Genomic DNA, 18,777 nt, shown 5'->3' on the forward strand with positions numbered 1-18,777 from the left:
CGTGTATGCCATGAATTCTCACACTACACAGATAAACATGTCGAGAACAAATCTTAGTATGTGACTTGAACCGATCATTTAGCGTTGATCCCCACACCGGACAAGACTCTGAAATGGCATGCCTCAATGCCGATCCTGGACTTTGAGGTTTGGGTACACCTTGCTTTAATTAAGATCCTAAGCTCGATGGACCTTGGCCTTGACCCGGCGTGAACATACTTTATGCTGTGAATGACCTTTGGTTCGTGGCTTGATTCAATCGCTAAGTACAAAGTCCTCGCATCGATTGAGACTTAGAACTGGCATGCTTCCATACCTTGCCAAACCCTCATGGGTTAGGGCGATCCTTGTGTCGATCAAGACTTGGAACTGGCATGCCTCAATACTATTCTAAGACCTCGTGGCCTTGGACGATCTCCACATTGAATTAGATTTGGAGTCGGCACGCTTTAATGTCGATCCAAGGCCTCACGGCCTTGGGTGACCTTGCCTCTTGTTGAACTCAACCCGAACGAACCTCAGCTTCATTCCGAGTGTGAACGACTCAAGCACATGTTCAAACACAATCATGAACAAACCCATACAAACGATCCAACATCTTACTCACGGCTTAATAGGTAAGCATCTAACTAGACTTGACAATGGAGAATACCGCCCTAGATCTGAAATAGGGATCTTACTTACCTGGATAAATCACAAAAATCCTGGAGGCACCAGCTTGACAAGGGGCGACGATGCAAGGTCGAGAGAAAAGAAAGAAAAGAGAGAATGTTGTGTGAATGGCAAAAGGGTTCCAATGATGGAAATAAATGGAGCTCCTCTTATTTATAGGCCTCCCCCATTCTCAATTATTGTACAAACTCATGATTAGGTCTAAGATACAAATTGACCTATCCAGCCTTCTTAGTTGGCGCTTATACTTATTTGTGTTCAATTTATGATTAATCCATCTATTTGCTTATCCTCCAAGACTCACTTTAGACTTATTATTGCCTAATGTGCTTAGGGCCTTTGATGCCCAATGTTATCTCCTAATTGGTTGGCTATTGTCTTGTTCACCAAGGCTATATTCTAGAGTCATTATGGCCTAATCTTCTAAATGACACCTAAGCATGAATCACCAATTTCTTTTCTAAAGCAAATCTTTTGGCTATCATTACATAATCTCCATTAGGCCACTTAGGCTTATGAGGTGAAGATCTAATGACCTAGTGCAATCATTTGAAGGCTTGTTTATTTTATTATTTTATTGGGACACATAAGTTTTTGATTCATTATTAAAGAACAAGTCATTATAAATAGGTGGCATCCTAAAAAGTTAGAGTAGCATCAAGGCCATTGAATAGCCATAATTTGCCCCAAGGTGTTTCATTTTTATTAGGACATTTAACATAGATTCTTTATCTAATCTCCAATGCGAATCATTGGTTATCATGGCCAAATCTAGAAGGATCTATCCAAAATGGTGAGTCACTTTCCTTCATGAAGAAGTTAGGATGTTCTAGAGATTTCTCTTTTGTCCATTACTAGTAACCAATATGGCAATCATGGGAAATAGGCCATTGGAAATATAATCGGAACCAAGCAATGGCTTTTTGTGTACATTCCCTTATGACCATTCTAACACACCCGAGGTTCATGGCAAAGTTACCCTCGGTGTGGTTGTCGTAGGCAAAGTTTACCTTCTTCGCTAGATCGGTGGCCTAGGGCATGAGCTTAATGATCGGCCCTTAGATCGGCTCTAGCTAAACGGATTGGATCCTAGATCAGCCTTAGTCCTCATCTAGGCCCACTCTTGATTGTCATGTGACCATTCGAGATCGATCAAATTCGTACCCAACATACAGTCATACCGAGTCGAATCATGATCGTCCATGATTAGTGCATGATCGAATGGAATCACTTGCGATCGAAACATGACCATTTGAGACCAATTCACGATCGTTGGTTGATCCATGGTGGATGTGACCATTCCTCTATTAACCCTTATGATCGAGTAGTAATCCATCGACTGGACTACTTGAGTCCATTAACATGGTCATTAGATTGGTCCACGAGTATCCCCTTGATTTGTACATCTCCGATTCTTTGAACGATCCATGACCTATCATTGCCTAGATTTACAGCCATTTCTCATACGTCGAAATCGGGATGTAAAGTCCTTAATTTTTAATATATGTTTAGAGGTTATATTGAACATATATAGAAAATTTATGGATTATATTGAATAAATTAAAAATTTAAGAGTCACATTACACATTATACTAAAGTTTAGGAATCACATTAAACAATTTAAAAGTTCAATGACCAAATTATATATTAAGTTAGACTGCATGTGATATTGTCTCGAGAAAAATGGTTCTAACTTTATGCCTTTATTTAAAAATCTGTCCTCAACCTTTATGAGTACCGACTCCATCGTGTCCTTGCCACATCAGCTAAGTGATCACTAATTTTTGTCTTTGCTCACATTAATTTGCGACTCTTTCGAAAGGCTGTTCACTTGATTTATAATTAATGACAAAACAAGAATTGAACCTTCAAAATCCCTGTACCAATCATGTCGTGAAAATTTACATAAGATCAAAGGAAAAAAGAAAAAAACTAATCACTAAAAATTAAGTCCGAAGAATCAAATGTCACGTTCCAAATTGCCATGCTTCTTTTTCCCTAACTACTACGGGCCCTCCCGGAGTCGCGCCGGTCCGAGCTCCGGCCGCCGCGTTTCGCGTTCTCGCCGCTGCTCAGCATCCGCCCCAGGAACGTCTTCGCCGCGTCCAAGCTCGGGAAGTAGGTGCCCTCCAGGAACACCTGGCTCAGCGAGTCGCCTGCCTCCGCACCCGCCCCAGCCGCCGCCGCCGCCGCCGCCGTCCTGGGCCCCCTCGCCTCCAGGCTCCCCATCACCGCCGCCAACACCTGCTTGTACGCGAAGAAGAACCGCTTCACCGCCGCCTCCACCGCCTGCATCGCCTGCAGGAGGTGGATTCGCTCGGCGGCGGCGGCCTCCCCCTTCTTCTCGCGGTACAGCCGCATCGCCGCCTCCTGCAGCCGCGGCCCGCCGTTGGGGTCCGCCTCCACGCCGAGGACGCGCGGCACCTTGTGCTTCAGGTCCTTGCACTTGCCGGTGACCTGGACGAGGGCCTTGGACCGGAAGCAGAAGGACGCCGCCTCGGCCTTGATCGCGAGGTCCTTCTTCAACCTCAAGAAGTCCTCCGGGTCCATCAGCAGGTGGAGGTCCTCGATCTCCGCGAGAAGCTTCCAGATCCTCTCCAGCAGGTAGCAGCCGCTCGCGGCTTGCTGGAATCGCGCCTCCTCGATCCTCTCCTCGATGCGCTTCAGGAGCTCGCTGAGGCGCAGATCCACGATTCCAGAATCTGGTGCGCCGCGTGGAGCGACTGGTTCTCGTGGTTGCTCTCGACCTGCTCGCTCGAGCCGCCGCTCCGCTTCAGGGCGTGGAGCTCGCTCGGCTTGCAGACGTCGTCGTACCGCAGCGCCGGCTTGGCGGTCAGGTTCGGCTCGCCGAGCCCGAGGGTGAACGGGCACCCCCGCATCTCGCACTCGATCGCGTACAGGATCCGCTGCGCCACGTCCTCCGAGGTGTGCCACGTGGCGAGCCGGGGCAGGAGGCTCGCCTCACTGGCTCGGCTCACCGCCGCTTCGGCGGCCCCCGGGATCCTCCACACCTCGGCCGAGCTGCCGCCCCGCGCCAGCGCGCCGCCGGCTGAGCTCAAGCCGACGAGGGGAGCCGCGCCGCCGCCCTCCTCCGCCTCCTCGTCCTCCACGATGGCCGCGATGAGCCGGATCTGACCAGCGGCGAGGGACTCGAGCCGCCGCCTCCACTCGCGGCGGTTGGCGTACGGCCTCGGGTCGGAGAGCGCGGTCGAGACGAACCGGAAGGTGATCTCGAGGGCCTGCAGGGCGGGCCGGAGCAGCGGCTCGGCCCTCCACCCGGGGAATTCCCGGGCCCCCCAGAGCTTCCGCAGCTCCGGCAGACGCAGGTACTGCTCGTAGGCGGCGACGGCATGAGCCGAGGCGGAGGTGGCGGCGGCGGCGGCCGGGCCGACGGGGCACCGGAACGGCGCGGCGGGGAGCAAGAACGGGAGCTGCACGCTGCCGCCGTTGCCGGGGGGCAACTTGGGCGAGCCGAGGGACGCGTCGGGGGAGGAGACCACCTTGGTCTTGCAGTCGAAGTCCACCATTTTCCGCGCTTTTGCCAAATCGATCAAAGAAAAGAACACGTCAGTGGGGGTGGAAAGGATGGAGACCCAGCTGGGTTGCTCTGCAAGTTTTGGGTTGAATTCGAACTTTCGATTCAGATGGGTTGGGGGGGAGGAGCGGTGGTATATAAAGAGGAGAGAAGAAAAGTCAGAAGTTAGGAGGGGGAGGGCGATGGTGACGACGACGACGATGATGATGATGGAAGGAGGGAGGAGAGAGAGAGGGGGGAAACGCGTGTGGGATGGGGACAGACGACTGGCGGTGGGGGTGGGGCGCATGAGAAACGAGGGTGGGGATTTCGCAAAGTCGCGTGGCGATTGAATAATGCGCGGATAAAACGAAGGGGGTGGGAGGGATCGGGGGCTTGAATTGAATATGGTGGACGAGGCGCACATGAGAGAGGGTGAAGCTTATCCGAATCTGACCTAACGTGGGCAAAGTGTCCGGGACGGCTGGATGTTAATTGTTCCGCACCTTCCTCCCTAGTAAGTCCCTTGGTGAGGACTTGGGGAGGAAGGTGCCTCTTGGGTTTGGACTTTTTTGGAATCTTTGAAGTTGGTTTGACCCTTTTCTTGGGGTCCTTCGTATGGCCTCTGCCCTCCATGATTGACGCTGGGGGGCAACATTGGATTCGATTCCACTCGGGAACCGATCGAACCAGTTTGGATAGGATCGATGTGAGTCTAGTTTTTAAGGGAAGTCGGTTCGATTCCCAGTTCCGAGAATCTAGAACAAGCCTAGGATTGGTTCTATGGCTAGAAAAAGTTTGTTCAACCCAAGAACTAATCTCATCCAAACCCAAATTATATCAATCGGTTTAGTTCTCAAATTGAATTGGGTTTTAAGTTAGGAAAAAAAAAGAAATTTGATTTTCAAAATGAACAAACAATGTAACCACTTGACCTATATAAAAATTTTATTTTGTAAGAAAGCAAATGTGGGCCGATTTTCAATTTTTATCTACGAATCAATGATTCAAAACCGATAGATTTGATTACTTATTCCAAAAATTAGGAATCTCTACCCGATAAGATCACTCGTGATTCACCCAACAAATCAAACAAATAAAGTAAAGCCTAGGGCATTTTAGCATTAGCATTAGATAAGATCGCCTTTGGCCAAACTTTCGTATCACCAAAGGCCAGGGCATTTTAGCATTAGAATTCGAAAATCATCACATGCATATGGACAACAATTTTTTTTTTTTTTTGGATTGAGCCATGAGAAAAATCGACTCTTCCTTGAAAAAAGGAAGAAAAACATAAATTTCAAGGACGGATTAAGAGAGACCCTGATGGACCGTAGCGCAACGTTTTTTGCCTTATTCTGTTTGGAAGCATAAAAGAGTATTGCAGGCGGAGGCTAATGGATGATGTGGTTGCGGCAGTGACCTGGAATTTCTATGTCCGATGAGTTGGACTCTCTGCTTTATCAGAGATGGCAAATCGACTTATCCCACCAATCGTGGCGGAGATTGCCCTAGATTTCTCAGACCCTTTTTACCAGTTGCGTTTCGCATCCAACGGAGGTTTTTCTTTTTCTACTCCACTTTCTACATTCGTCCTCGTTTGAATTGGTGCGTCCGATGTACGGATTGCTCCTTTATCCAATCCGCATGGCGAAGTGTCGTGTACGTATATTTGCCTAACCTCCAACATCTACGAAGCAGGTCGTCTAATCCAACAAGACAAGTCCCCGACTCGGTATTATCTCCACGGCTGGCTATTGAGCTTTTTGCGAATGGCGACACGTGAGGAATGTGCCGAAGCGATTCGCATTCTAAGATTGGCAATTGACCCACTCTAGCTTTAGCTCCCGACATGTCGAAAAGTGCCCTAGCCCCAATATTTCTCATCCCCTTCCTCGAGTACTTCCAAGAAAAACCAAGAGGGAATCTCATCTCCAACGGACCGCAACATGCGTTTTGGATAAGAAGGCTCCGTCCCCGTCGCTTTCGCGAGCCCGATTCCATCTTCTCATCGTGGGTTTCGGCATGACGAAAGCTCCAATCCCTCGCGTTCCCCGTCGCCGCTTTAGCTCGCCAACCCCGGATTCGGATGGCGTACGGTGTCGCATCGTGCGGTGGAGAAACGTAGAGAGTTTCCAAGTAGGCAGCGATTGCCAGGGGAGCCTCTCTGATCCGGCCACGCGGCGGAGCAGTTGGATCGCAACGGGCTTGTTTTTTTTGACCATTTTTTGGAGTCCACGTTAAGGTACGATGACCACGCGTCGGTCGATCGACTCGCGTGCAAGGCGGTGACCGAATGATTATATTTGTAATTCAATACGTGTGTCGATCTGTCCGTCGATGTTATCTGCTGTTGAGTGGTTTTTTTCGTTGGTGGTGCTTATTTGACTTTGAAGGGAGATGTTGTGGGCTGGCGAGGAAGCATGTTTTGAGGCACGATGCAAAGGTCAAGAGTGCCTTTTCTCCTTTTTCTATCTTTTCCAATCATGCGCGAGTGCAATGGATAAGGAAAGAGCGGATTATTTAAGGGATATAGACATAGGAGAAGAGGATGTCTTTTGGAGAAACCTCAAGAGGAGTTTACTTTTTTTTGCATATGTTTTATCTTCATCGATATTCATCGATATCTTGAAGCCGACCCGATAACTGATGTCGGCATGATTAGATTTTTTTTTTTTTTTTTTTAGCTTCGCTGGGATGAGGTATTATTGTTTGAAGGAGAGGAGAGGCATGCGGGATGACTTGAGTTTTATCAATTTGCTCCCTTTGAAGAAGGATAGAGGCAGGCAGGATGACGCGAGTTGTATCGATTTGCTCATTTTTTTAATTCGGAAGCAAAAGATAGGATCAAATGTCAAGACCCGAGTTCCGAAGCACGGATTGGATACAAATGTCAACACAAATAATTTATAAACTTTGACTTGATGTCCAATTTGATCCCTAAACTTTTAAATTGTTTAGTATAGTTTTTTAAATTGAATTTTTTGAATTTTAATCAATATGTAATATGGTCTATAAATTTTTAATTTATTTAATATAATCCATGAATTTAAAGTAATATTCAATCAAGTCCTTGAACTAGTATGAAAATTTAGGGATTGAATTGAATATGTATCAAAAGTTAATGGATTACATTGAACAAATTAAAAGTTTAGAAACCACATTGCACATCTGGTTAAATTTTATGAATCGCATTGAATAAACTAAAAGTCTAGAGACTAAATTGCATATTGGGATAAAGTTTAAAGACTTCTCGTGACATTATTCTTAAATAGAAACTTAATGTTGACTCCGCTTGCTTGCTCTCGTGGAATGTCGTGATTGGGTCATCCATGATCGAAGGACTTACCTAAATCGATATGCAGGCACATTCGGGAACAGAAGAACTTGAGTTAGGTTTTGTTAAAGCGGATTAGATTGTGCTTCTCACGTCCCTCCGGTTTAGCCCCATAGTACCTTTATAAGGTTCCACCCTCTATTTCTTCCACGTTTACCATTTGTCCAATAGCATGCGGACATTCGATGGAATAATTAAGTAAGCAATCTCGAATTATTTTCTCATAGTACCCTTCATTAGATGAAGTATTATAAGGCTTGTCTCCGGCGTAAGACCATAATATGGATTTAAATGCATCTAATTATATTAAATTAACTGAAGCTATGTTAACTACAACTTTCTCAACCACTGGGGTTTTGCCCCAGTGGCCACCCTTCCAACTTGGAAGAGGGAGGTAAGGGTTCAAATCCCAACATTCTCATGGAGGATTGGAGTGGAGACGATTTTATTTCGTAGGTTTCGACTCACGCCTGCACAAGATAAGATAGGGTAAAAGTCTGAAAGTGAGTAGTATAAGTTTGAGAGTGAGTGATAAAATAAGATTAGAGTAGGACCACCAAAAAAAAAGAAAAAAAAAACTACAACTTTCTTTGTCACTTCATCATTTTGATGTTACTGTAATTTCGAAAGGCCTAGTTAATAAGCATACATAGGAAATGAATATTTGCACGTTCAACACATCGATTGTGCGTGACATGAGATAGATGGTATTTCGATAGTAATAAAATTTCTTTACTCGAATGTTAGACAAAAGTTCCCGGGGAGGTCTTCTACGAAAATCCAATATGAAAAGCTGAAAGGGAGACAAACTTGACTTTCCGCTTGGGCTCGATAGCTTAGAGGGGCTCCAAATTTCTTTTCTTCGACCCTCGTTGCTAGCTTCTGGCGACGTACATAAACACGCCAGTGGTCGACTAGAACACGTGCGTCGGGGACGGCTCAAAAGCTGAGCCTCAATGAATCCATTATTTGTCTGTGGAACATGTCCATTACGAACTTCCCAACCGATGGCATCATTAGCAAAAGACCCATCGCATTCGGAGTTTTCCGAATAGTTTTCATCATCCACGCCAGAAATTGATATAAGGTATATATTTTGTCAGAGGACTATTGGCAAACAAGACAAAGTGACATTGACGTTTAAACCCTAAAAAACAATTTTAAGGGAATAAAAAGCTAAGTATTCAAACAGGCGAATCAACTAAAGGCAAAGCAATCCTTGTGAAATCCTTGTGATAAAGTCATAATCAAAACATTGTACCACCTAACATGTAGCTAAAGGTGTATCATACTTGGCAAAACAAATTAATCGAACAAGCTGAAACCCATGTCATCATCGGACTCCTCGGCGGGCTCGTCCTTCTTCTCTTCCTCCTTGGCAGCAGCAGCAGGGGCAGCACCAGAGTCGGCAGCACCAGCTGGAGCCACAGCAACAGCAAACTTGCTAGGATCCTGCAAAAAAAAGTAATCTCTTTGTTAGAGAAGTTCATTAAAAAAGACTACAAATAGTAAGGAACGTTTGTGGACCAAAAACCGTTTAGGAAAAGAGCTAGCATTACAAACCTTGAGGAACTCCTTCACTTCGTCAGCATGGGGGTACGAATACTCAGTCTCAACAGCAACAGCCAAAACATTCTTGTAGGCATTGATGAACATGTGCGGTGCGGCAGCCAGGGTCGGGTATGAGATGGCAAGCGAGAGAGCTGTGACCATAGAGACACCAAGAGCAAACTTCTCCATGAGGTCATCCTCAGTAAGGTCGAGCACCTCTGGGCTGAAGACCGACCCATTGTCATAAACACTTTGCACAACGAGACCATACGAGAAGGGCCTGATCCCAAGCTTAGCAAGAAGGGCAGCCTCAGAAGAGCCAACCTTGTCACCCTTCTTGATAAGCTCAACAGGGGTGATAATTTCCACAGTACCCTTGTTAATCTTGGTTGGAATGTTGAGCACCTGAAGTTACGGTAAGGACAAATAAGCTGCTGCAGAAGATGAAGAAAAATGCTATTGCCATGAAAGAGAGGCTCATGTTACCTGGAAGAAGGAAGTCTGAGAAGGGTCGAGCCCAGTGTTGCCCGGTGGGACGATGACATCAATTGGAGCAACCAAACCCACACGAGCAGGAGCTCCAACCTGTCAAAGAAGAGTTGATTGTAAGATATTAAAGAGAAAAAACTCGAGTTTAGTCCACGAATTGACAGGGACCCAGTATATAAGAAAATGGTAAACTTGAACAGATTGTCAAGATATTTAATAGGAAAACTTGAATTTATCCATTCCCAGTCAGATGTCGCCCTAACAATCCTGGCGAAATCAACTACATTATAATTTTGTTTTCGGGCCATCAGCTCCAGTCTATCATTAGACAGGGAAGAGAAACCCTCAATTATAGTCATTCTCAGTCGGGCACCACCGTAAATCTACTATACCCATAATGCAACTGAGGCTTATCGATTTGGCTTCTATTAAACACGACATGGGCAGTCGCCAAACAGATAAAGTGGAACATTTTGCAGCTACTCTCCCTACAGGAAATCTTAATCAATCCATTGATTCCAATAGAAACGCCCCATCACCATGAAATAGCTACGGCATAGAAACTAACACGGCAGGAAAGTACGTACTCTTTCGATAGATTATCCAGTAGCATATAACCATGAAGCGACATTCTAATTTAAGTAGATTAACGAGATCAAGAGCATCAGAGAGCCGCACCTTGTACTTGGCAACCTCTTCACTGACTTCCTTCAAGTCACCCTTGGTGAAAATCAAGCCCACATTTCCCTAATCACAAAGAACCATAAAAAAATCAATACTTTATACACATTCCAACACAAAAACCATGTTTCTCAACTTCTTCACCCTCGCATCTCTTCCTCACAGAAACTCCCATTCCACCATCTTTAAGAACCATGCCACGTGAATCAGAAGCGATCATTCCAACAAAAAGCAGCAGCATGTACCTGGAGAAGCGGGAGGAGGTTGAGGTAGGCGTTGTTGCCGGTGTTCTCGGCGTGAATCCTGATGGACCTCTTCATCATGGTGTTCTTCCCCATGAGGACGAGCGAGTCGCCCCTCAGGCCCTTCCTGATGTTCTGGAGCTGGTTCGACCCGACGTTGTCCGCGGCCACGATCAGGATCTGGCTGTACTCGTCCATGAGCCGGCACAGCTTCGCGTCGTACGCGAGCTTCTTATCGGCCTTCGATAGTTTCCCCATAGTATCCTATGAACTTTCTTCCTACGTTGATACAAGGAAAAAAAGAAATGAAGCAAAACTGAGGGCCAAGACGAAGCGGGAGGCTCGGTCAAGGCGGACAGCGACGATCGGCCGTCACTTTAACCCCGGTGGCTACGGCGGTTTTGCGGTGGAGCTTGGAGGTAAAACCCTAGAGATGTGCCGTGAGGAGGGACCTCGCTGCGGCTGCGAGGGTTTATATACGGGGAGACGAAGGAAGAAGATGGAGTCGATCGATTAACCTAGATCGGACGGTTCACATTTTCCCGCTGTCTTCGCATCCGACGGCTCTAAAAACCATTAGTTTCTTGGGCCGGGCCTGATTTGGGCTCCTCCAAGCCCGATCCTAAAATAAGAACCCCGGTTCGGTTTAGCATTAAAAAAAAAAAGAAAGTGGAACCGAACCGGTCCGAGCCGCAAGATGCGGACCCGCTGATCGGACCGAACCGAGCCGATCCAATCCGTAAACCGTTTTCTCTCTCCCCCATACGCGCGCTAGCGCGCACAGCTCATCTCCGCTGCCGCGTAGATTTCCCCCTCTGGCGAACGCACCAAACCATGTAGAGATCGGCTCCGATTCCGGCGAAGATCCGATCCGATCCGATTCCCATGGCCTCCTCCTCCTCCTCCTCCTCCTCCTCCTACAGGGACCGGACGTCGGAGTTCCGCTCCCTCACCGAGACTCTCCGGAAGATCGGCGGATCCCCTCCCGCCGCCGCCAACCCGCCGGAGGCCCGCGCCGCCGCGCCCAGGGATGCGTCCCCGGCCTCCGCCGGATCCGAGTTCAACAAGCGGGCCGCTCGGATCGGGCTGGGCATCAGCGAGACCTCGCAGAAGATCGCCAGGCTCGCCCAATGTACGTGGCCGTCTCGCTTGCTTTAGCGTCGTTCGCGCGCCTTTTCTTGCCTTTCGCTGCTTCGACCGCATTTTTGGAAGATGTTAGTTCGATCGGCCTCGTCGAAATGTAAATGCGATGCGTGTGATTTTTGGACGGATTTGGATCCCGAGAGGTTCTGTCTATGCCAAATCGTACGTTTAGGTGTTAGTTAGCATTGTTTGTATGGCGGTTACTGTTTAGGTGTTGAGGTTCTGATCGATTTTGCTGTAAAAGTGGTGTTTATAGCTGAGATCGATGGAAGAGTGAATCGGTAGGTTCTGATCCGCTCCACTGCGCAAGTAAAAACTTTAGAGTTGTTGTTATTTAATTTTTTTTTTTTCTCAGTTCAAAAGCAACATGATTACTTGGGAAATTAGGATGTTGAATATTTATCCTGGATGATGATCGATATACATTATGATTCGTGTGACTTGAGATAGATTTACAGCCAAATGGCAATTGCCACACTATATCTGTCATAGCCGTTGCCTCTTTTTTCGTCTCTATGGATGATTGGATGATGGCGCATCACTAAGATAAATCTATCAATATCCCAAGCAGTCGGGTATTACCCTCTAACGATTTGTTAGCTGGTTACAAGATCCAGTTTATAGATTGCTCGATATTCAGGATTTCGATGTCGAACAAGCAACTAGGATGTCCTTACTATGCTTTGAAGCGAGAATGTTGGACCTTTTCTATATTCTTCTTCTGGTAAGATTTAGTATGACATCCGCATTTGATAATGCTAATTCAGATGATCTTGAAACTGTAAGCATATATACACTCTCATCTGGAGTTTGTGAGGAGATCAAGTCATTTAAGATCAGACTTACGATGTGATATTCTTGTGATAAATATTATCATTATTATGAGTTCCTCATTTTTCTTTTTGTTGGCGGTCGATTCTGAGCGGAAATCTTCTGCAATTGTGTTTGGCTTTTTCCCTTTTGTTGCTGAAACTACTTCTTACAAACTCCAAATTTGTCATTATGATGAATCTGGATGAAATTTGGAGTTGTGGTGTTTATGCTAAGTGATGGTTTTGTTTGATGATTTGCAGTGGCAAAAAGGTCATCTATGTTTGATGACCCCACGGTCGAAATACAACAACTGACTTCATTGATAAAGGATGACGTCACAGCACTAAATATCGCCCTTCAAGATTTACAGACCCTTCAAAATATAGAAATGAGTGGCGGCAACTATTCAGAAGATAGAGCCGTCCATTCGACCACTGTTTGTGATGACCTGAAAAGCAAACTTATGGGAACTACAAAACACCTCCAGGATGTTTTGAAAACCAGAACTCAGGTTAGCTATTAATTTGAGCAGATCTTCATGTTTAACATGATGTGATTCGACTCTCCTTCCATGTTCTCATACATGGTCTTCTGTACCAGAATATCAAGGCTCATGAAAACCGGAAACAGATGTTCTCTGCCAATGCATCAAGAGAAAACCCTTTAAAGCAGCATACAAAGCCTGTGACTGAGCCACCTCCTTGGTCAAGTGCATCCAATGATTCTGGAAGGCCACCCCAAGCAGCGTAAGTATTTTGTTTGGATTCTTTGGAACCCTGGTTGGCTTGACCACGTGTAAATGCAATTGCGCAGTAACAATTAACTCTAGCAAGGAGATTAAGTAAGAGCATGCTTAGACGGTGGAACATCAAGGAGATTAAACTAAACTCTAACAAAGGGATTTATCCATTATTATGTCTTGCCCAAAGGTTATGTCCCTTAAGAATTTTCTTTTCAATATTCCTAGATTTATGATGCTTTAATATCTTGTAAACTATGCAACATAAAACACTTCTACTTGTCGAAAAAATTAGTGGCATAGAGGTTGGACCAGTTATGTTTATCAGATTTGCAAAGAATGGAACACTAGATCCTAGTATGCAATGGCATTTTTATTTTTCCTACTTTTAGAATCTCTTCAGCATCAATAATATATTTTTTCTTGGTATGGTTACTAAATATAAGTTGTCAATACTGTGCATCTTTCTCAGATTCTTTACTTCTGTAAAAATTGCTTCCCTGTCTAATCATTGGCATTATATTCTCTCCCCATCTATTTGGCTCATCTCTGCCTCTTCGCAACTGCTCAGATTGCCTTCCAATGGATCTCAAGTTGGCAACCAATTGAGGTATGTCTTACATCATCTTACAAGCTAAACCTGCGGCTTCCTCAATACTTTCTTTAAAAAGAGAAAGCGATGCTTTTAGCATGGTTTGGTGAAAACACTCTGCAATATTTTATATATTGGTTCATTAGATAGTAGTTGGCATTATATGAAGCCGTGGCTACAATGTAGAACAGCTACACTTTTCAAAACGCTTCTGTCGATGTTGGTACCTTTTCAGAGTCTTATCCAATCTCTGGCAGGTTGTGTGGTTAGATGCAAACATTTTCAGAGCATATTCAGAGCATGGTTCGGTGAAAACACTCTGCAATATTTTATATATTGGTTCATTAAATAGTAGTTGGCATTATATGAAGCCATGGCTACAATGTAGAACAGCTACACTTTCAAAACGCTTCTGTTGACGTTGGTGCCTTTTCAGAGTCTTATCCAATCTCTGGCAGGTTGTGTGGTTAGATGCAAACATTTTTGGAGCATATTCAATGATAGGAATAGATCTACTGTTAGGTGAAATTAGAAGACTACATGAGGAAACTTTAGGCCAACATCTAAACACAAGTGGCTACCCTGGCCCACTCTGCCTTATGGTGAAATATCGAGAGTGCATTGCTCTCTTGATGCCATGTAGCAATTATTGCTTTAAAGAATGCTGGGCTTGATTTTTAGCTGTACTAGTTGCTACTGGAAGAGCTCCATCTTTGAATGGATTGACATTGGATTGTTGGATTGCAGCCTTCCCAACTTCTCGATCTACTTATTAATATGTATAAATATTCACTGTCAAAAAGACTGCAGAAGGTGGTTTTGCATAGTGAACTAGACTTTGCATTGTTACTTGGTGCAACAAAAATTCCTTAAGTTTCTGCATATGCACCGTGCATGCCATTAATAAGGTGACAACGACTAGATAATCACACAATTATTAGTTTTGTCGAGCGGAACTGTTCTCTATCTAATTTTATTGATGTTGCATGTCAATTGACAACTTTTTGCTGTTCAGACGGAGATTAGCAGGAGATGGTCCGTCCGACTCCATGGAGATGTCCATGTTGCAGCAGGTGGTTCCTCGGCAAGAAAACTATTCTCAAAGCCGTGCAACTGCTCTTCACAACGTGGAATCCACTATATCTGAACTGGGCGGCATTTTTACGCATTTGGCTTCGATGGTTGCACAGCAAGGCGAAGTGGCTATTAGGTTTGTCCTTTTTCTATAGCAATCATCTTCTGTATGCTGCCCTAAATCAATACAAATGAGGAAACGAGTAGAAGCCATAAGGGATGATTAATAGTGCATTTGGGAGCTTGTCTCCTTGCAAGTCCTTATGTTGAACTTACAATGTGAACTCTTTCGTGATGGTCACCTTCGATGTTGCAAGCAGGATCGACGACAATATGGAAGAGTCCTTGGTGAATGTAGAAGGAGCTCGCAGCGCTTTGTTGAGGCATCTCAATCAAATATCATCCAATAGGTGGCTCATGATAAAGATATTTGCCATCTTGATATTTTTCCTGATGATTTTCATCTTCTTCATTGCTTGAATGTCGATATAGAAATGTTAGTCAATCATGTATATACACATATGCTCTCCCTTTCGGCCATCTACATTGATTTTTTCCCCATATTACCGTAAGCATTGATTGGAAGAAGATCACGTCGATCAGTTGTTCTAGGAAGTTGGTTCCATTTTATTTCCATTGCATATAAGAGTGAAATTCTATTCCAAAGTGAACAGCACCTGCTTGAAAATCATCGATGATCGATGTGGCTAGCTTTTGTGTCGTCGTGTGCAGTTCTCTATTCATCTCGATGGTGTCGGTAGAAACATACGTTTTCACAGGAGTCCGGTAAGAGAAGGGATGCCAAGGAAGAGACGTGAGCGAAAAGCAAAAGGTTTTAGAGAAACAATTGGTTAAAAAAGCTTGAACCTAACATTTTTTATTTTCGCAAGAGAGCCAAGAGAAGCATTCCAAGATTTCAACGCTATCCTCGCGAAAGGTTTTAAAATCGGACTCTTCTTCTTATAAGCACTGCCGTTTAAGGAAAATATCCCTCTATTCATCAGTCCCATCCAAAAAGCTATTTAAATTTCTCATCATCTTTATAATCGAAAAGAGCAAACTTCCATGCGCCGTGCAATACTGCAATTCGTCATGCTGAAGTTACCGCCTGGGGAGGAGAGTAGGTGTCCACGCTTTGCGTTTGGAGAATGTCGAAAGTCTTAATTATCAGGGTAGAAACTAACACATGAAACGGCTTATTAATCCCGTCACTATATGCATCTCAGCCATCGGATTGAATTCGAATTTGCACTGGAGGTATTTACATTTAGGAAATCCACATTTCTTCTAAACCCGATACTGAAAGATTTTCTCATATTTTCTCTTGATTGCATGAAAGATATCTCATGTAATTAACCATCGGATTGAATTTGAATTGCACCGGAGATGTTCTCATTTAGGAAATGCACAATTCATCTAGACCCGGTACTGAAAGATTTTCTCATATTTTCTCTTGATTGCATGAAAGATATCTCATGTAATTAGAACAGAATAATTATCGCAAAGTATTCCTTCCGAGCGCTCTTTAAAAAGAAAAGCCAAGTATGAAGGATCGCATTATTAAAGCTTATAAATGCCCCCGAATACATTTGTTTGATAAGAATAAAACTCTTGGAAGAGGCTCTGCCTGTGCGGCCCCGGAATTCGTACACGTGAAACAGGATCGAAACTTTTGTGTGCGGTCCAGGTTGTAGTAAGGGGATGTAGTAAAGGCCTGCATGGTAACATTTTTATTTATTCTGATTTCTGTTTTTTTTTTTTAAAATAAAAAAGAATAGAAATTTGTTTAGTAATGCCAACTTATTTTTTTATTCCTTAGAATAGAAAAGTGGTGGGAATAGATTTAGAATAGAAAAAAAAAAACTTTTAGTTCCTCGAATAATTTCTAGAAATAAGCCATTTTCTTATTTTCTATTTTTCTTATATTTTTCTTCCTTATTGCGGCCACCGCCTACCACTTGCCAACCGTCGGCCGCTCGCAGCCATCGTCGGCTAATCGCCGATAGATCACCATCGGTCGACGATCACCACCGAACCGATTGCCGCCGCCCATAGCCCACCGGGCATCGCCATTCACAACCCATCGGCCGACGATCACCATCGACCACCGTTGCCGTCGCTCAACCGTCAATAGCCTGCCATCGCCATCAACAACTACTCGCCGATCGGCGATCCGTGAGCAAGAAAAAAACAAATAAATACAAAAATTTATAAATTGTACCAAATGCATTTCTATCATTTTTTTATTTATTTCAAGAATACAAATTTTGTATAGTTATCAAACACCTTATTTTACTTAAAAATTGTTTCTCGAAATAGAAATAAATAAATAAAAAACTATTTTGAAGTATTTTTTGGGAATAAAAACGTTGCCATGCGTATCCTAACTCTCCTCTAATAATTACCGTTCCCACTAATTCCAAAGTTAAGAAATGATTTAAGTGTTGGATTTCTTTTGCACTTTCCGATAGGATGAGAAATTATTAACATGACATCAAGAGGTGCCACTGTTTGTCTGCTCAGAATTCACTTCAATGCGTGACCCATTCTCATATTGCCCCTCGGTGGAAGTTCGATCCTATCAAAATGGCAGTCAAATTTAAATGGAACAATACTTACATTAGGAAAATGCTTATAGGTAAGAGACTCCCGGGGGATACAACGTCAAACTACACCTCGGGAGAGTTCGAATTCAAGTGAATGCACTCTTCTTCCTACCCTCGAGGACGGATCTTTTTGTGCTATAGGACGGGAACCATAGCGACCTGACAAGTTCAGTGGAAAGCTCCAAAAGCCCCCGAATGGCAAACACGACGAAAGAAAAGGTAATTGAAATGAGCAAATTCGCTGGCCGCGTTTCTTATGCGGAGGAACTTGTGTTGGGAAAGCTGAGAAGATTAGCAGTCTACCCAAAACCATCATTATTGGCCAATGCACAAGGGAGAAGATTCTTGTCTGTCCAGAAATGCAAATCCATCCTAATCTAGCAAGAAAAGTCAACAGTTTTAATCACTTTTGCAGTCTTTTCGATTTGTCTTGAGATGCGCATTCTGTCAATCAGAGGGGAATCATACGCTCAATCATATTGGATAGTCTCTGTCATTCAGACTGTAATTCCATTTGACCACAAACTTATTATCAATAACCAAGAGGGTCGAAAAAATAAGAAGAAAATCAGGAGAGAGAGAGAGAGAGAGAATGTTATGCCAAAAAAAAATGATACTGAAGAGGGAACTTATTGAGAAGGAGGCCCCTCCATCCGCTTATGGCATCAATATCTCAAATTCCATACGAAAGAATATAATCAAAAGCGTTAAAAAAAGGATTATTATGGATGTCCATGAAGATGGAGAGATCATCCTAAGAGCAAGTTGCTGAAATCGTAAGCTTTTCAGAAAATGACACAAATAGTGTTTAAAATTTGGTTCAATATGTAATGTTGCCTTTAATCATTTAATTTGTTTAATAGTTCAACGTGTAATATGATAATTGACTTTGTTCAATATGATTCATGGACTTTTTGTATATGTTTAATTTAGTTTCCAAATTATATGAAAATGTTTAATGTTGAGGGCTAAATTTAACATGTATCAAAGTTTATGGATTACGTTAAACAAGCTAAAATTCAAGGATCACATAAAGTAAATGAAAATTTGAAGGATCAAATTACACATTAAGTCAAAATTTAGGGATTATTTATATCATCATTGCTTAGCTTTTTGATTGGTTATGGTTTCTTGCCAAATCCGAATCCTTAAAATCTTATAACTCTATAAAACTTACATTCATAATCACGATGTAAATCAATTACATAAGATAGTCTTCTCTTGCCGCTACTTCCATGTCTTGCTCTATGTATAAGCCCAGAACAAAAAAAGTTTTCAATGTCAATTTTCTTTCTTGCACCCTTGAAAATTCTCTAAAGCCACC

General features: G+C 43.8%; 3 protein-coding genes across 3 annotated transcripts; 1 reads left to right on the forward strand and 2 right to left on the reverse strand.

Moving 5' to 3' along the window:
- Window positions 1-2,485: 2,485 nt before the first annotated feature.
- Window positions 2,486-4,482, reverse strand: LOC104454380 (nematode resistance protein-like HSPRO2). Its single transcript, XM_010069208.3, is given in 2 exon segments — window positions 2,486-3,347; window positions 3,350-4,482. Coding segments are annotated over 2 exon segments (1,527 nt in total). The 5' UTR covers window positions 4,200-4,482; the 3' UTR covers window positions 2,486-2,670.
- Window positions 4,483-8,633: 4,151 nt separating this feature from the next.
- On the reverse strand, window positions 8,634-10,944 carry LOC104454381 (60S acidic ribosomal protein P0). The gene is made up of 5 exons (XM_010069209.3): window positions 10,490-10,944; window positions 10,242-10,310; window positions 9,561-9,659; window positions 9,087-9,479; window positions 8,634-8,975 (listed from the first exon to the last, which is right to left on the reverse strand). The coding sequence occupies exons 1-5, from the start codon at window positions 10,742-10,744 to the stop codon at window positions 8,829-8,831; spliced, it is 963 nt and encodes a 320-aa protein (XP_010067511.1). The 5' UTR covers window positions 10,745-10,944; the 3' UTR covers window positions 8,634-8,828.
- Window positions 10,945-11,252: 308 nt separating this feature from the next.
- LOC104454383 (syntaxin-31) lies at window positions 11,253-15,518 on the forward strand. The gene is made up of 6 exons (XM_010069210.3): window positions 11,253-11,618; window positions 12,703-12,953; window positions 13,043-13,188; window positions 13,753-13,791; window positions 14,789-14,983; window positions 15,168-15,518. Exons 1-6 carry the CDS (start codon window positions 11,372-11,374, stop codon window positions 15,325-15,327), a joined length of 1,038 nt encoding a protein of 345 aa, XP_010067512.1. The 5' UTR covers window positions 11,253-11,371; the 3' UTR covers window positions 15,328-15,518.
- Window positions 15,519-18,777: the final 3,259 nt, after the last annotated feature.

The sequence above is a fragment of the Eucalyptus grandis genome, chromosome 7, assembly GCF_016545825.1.
Source record: "Eucalyptus grandis isolate ANBG69807.140 chromosome 7, ASM1654582v1, whole genome shotgun sequence".
Lineage (NCBI taxonomy): Eukaryota > Viridiplantae > Streptophyta > Magnoliopsida > Myrtales > Myrtaceae > Eucalyptus > Eucalyptus grandis.

Excerpts from the sequence above, each read along its gene's own strand:
- LOC104454383 (XM_010069210.3), top strand. The coding sequence starts at position 11,372 with ATGGCCTCCTCCTCCTCCTCCTCCTCCTCCTCCTACAGGGACCGGACG. Across the intron at positions 11,619-12,702 it reads GATCGCCAGGCTCGCCCAAT|TGGCAAAAAGGTCATCTATG; the intron begins GTACGTGGCCGT and ends GATGATTTGCAG. Across the intron at positions 12,954-13,042 it reads TTTTGAAAACCAGAACTCAG|AATATCAAGGCTCATGAAAA; the intron begins GTTAGCTATTAA and ends CTTCTGTACCAG.
- LOC104454381 (XM_010069209.3), bottom strand. The coding sequence starts at position 10,744 with ATGGGGAAACTATCGAAGGCCGATAAGAAGCTCGCGTACGACGCGAAG. Across the intron at positions 9,660-10,241 it reads AAGAGGTTGCCAAGTACAAG|GTTGGAGCTCCTGCTCGTGT; the intron begins GTGCGGCTCTCT and ends CTTCTTTGACAG. Across the intron at positions 8,976-9,086 it reads AAGTGAAGGAGTTCCTCAAG|GATCCTAGCAAGTTTGCTGT; the intron begins GTTTGTAATGCT and ends TTTTTTTTGCAG.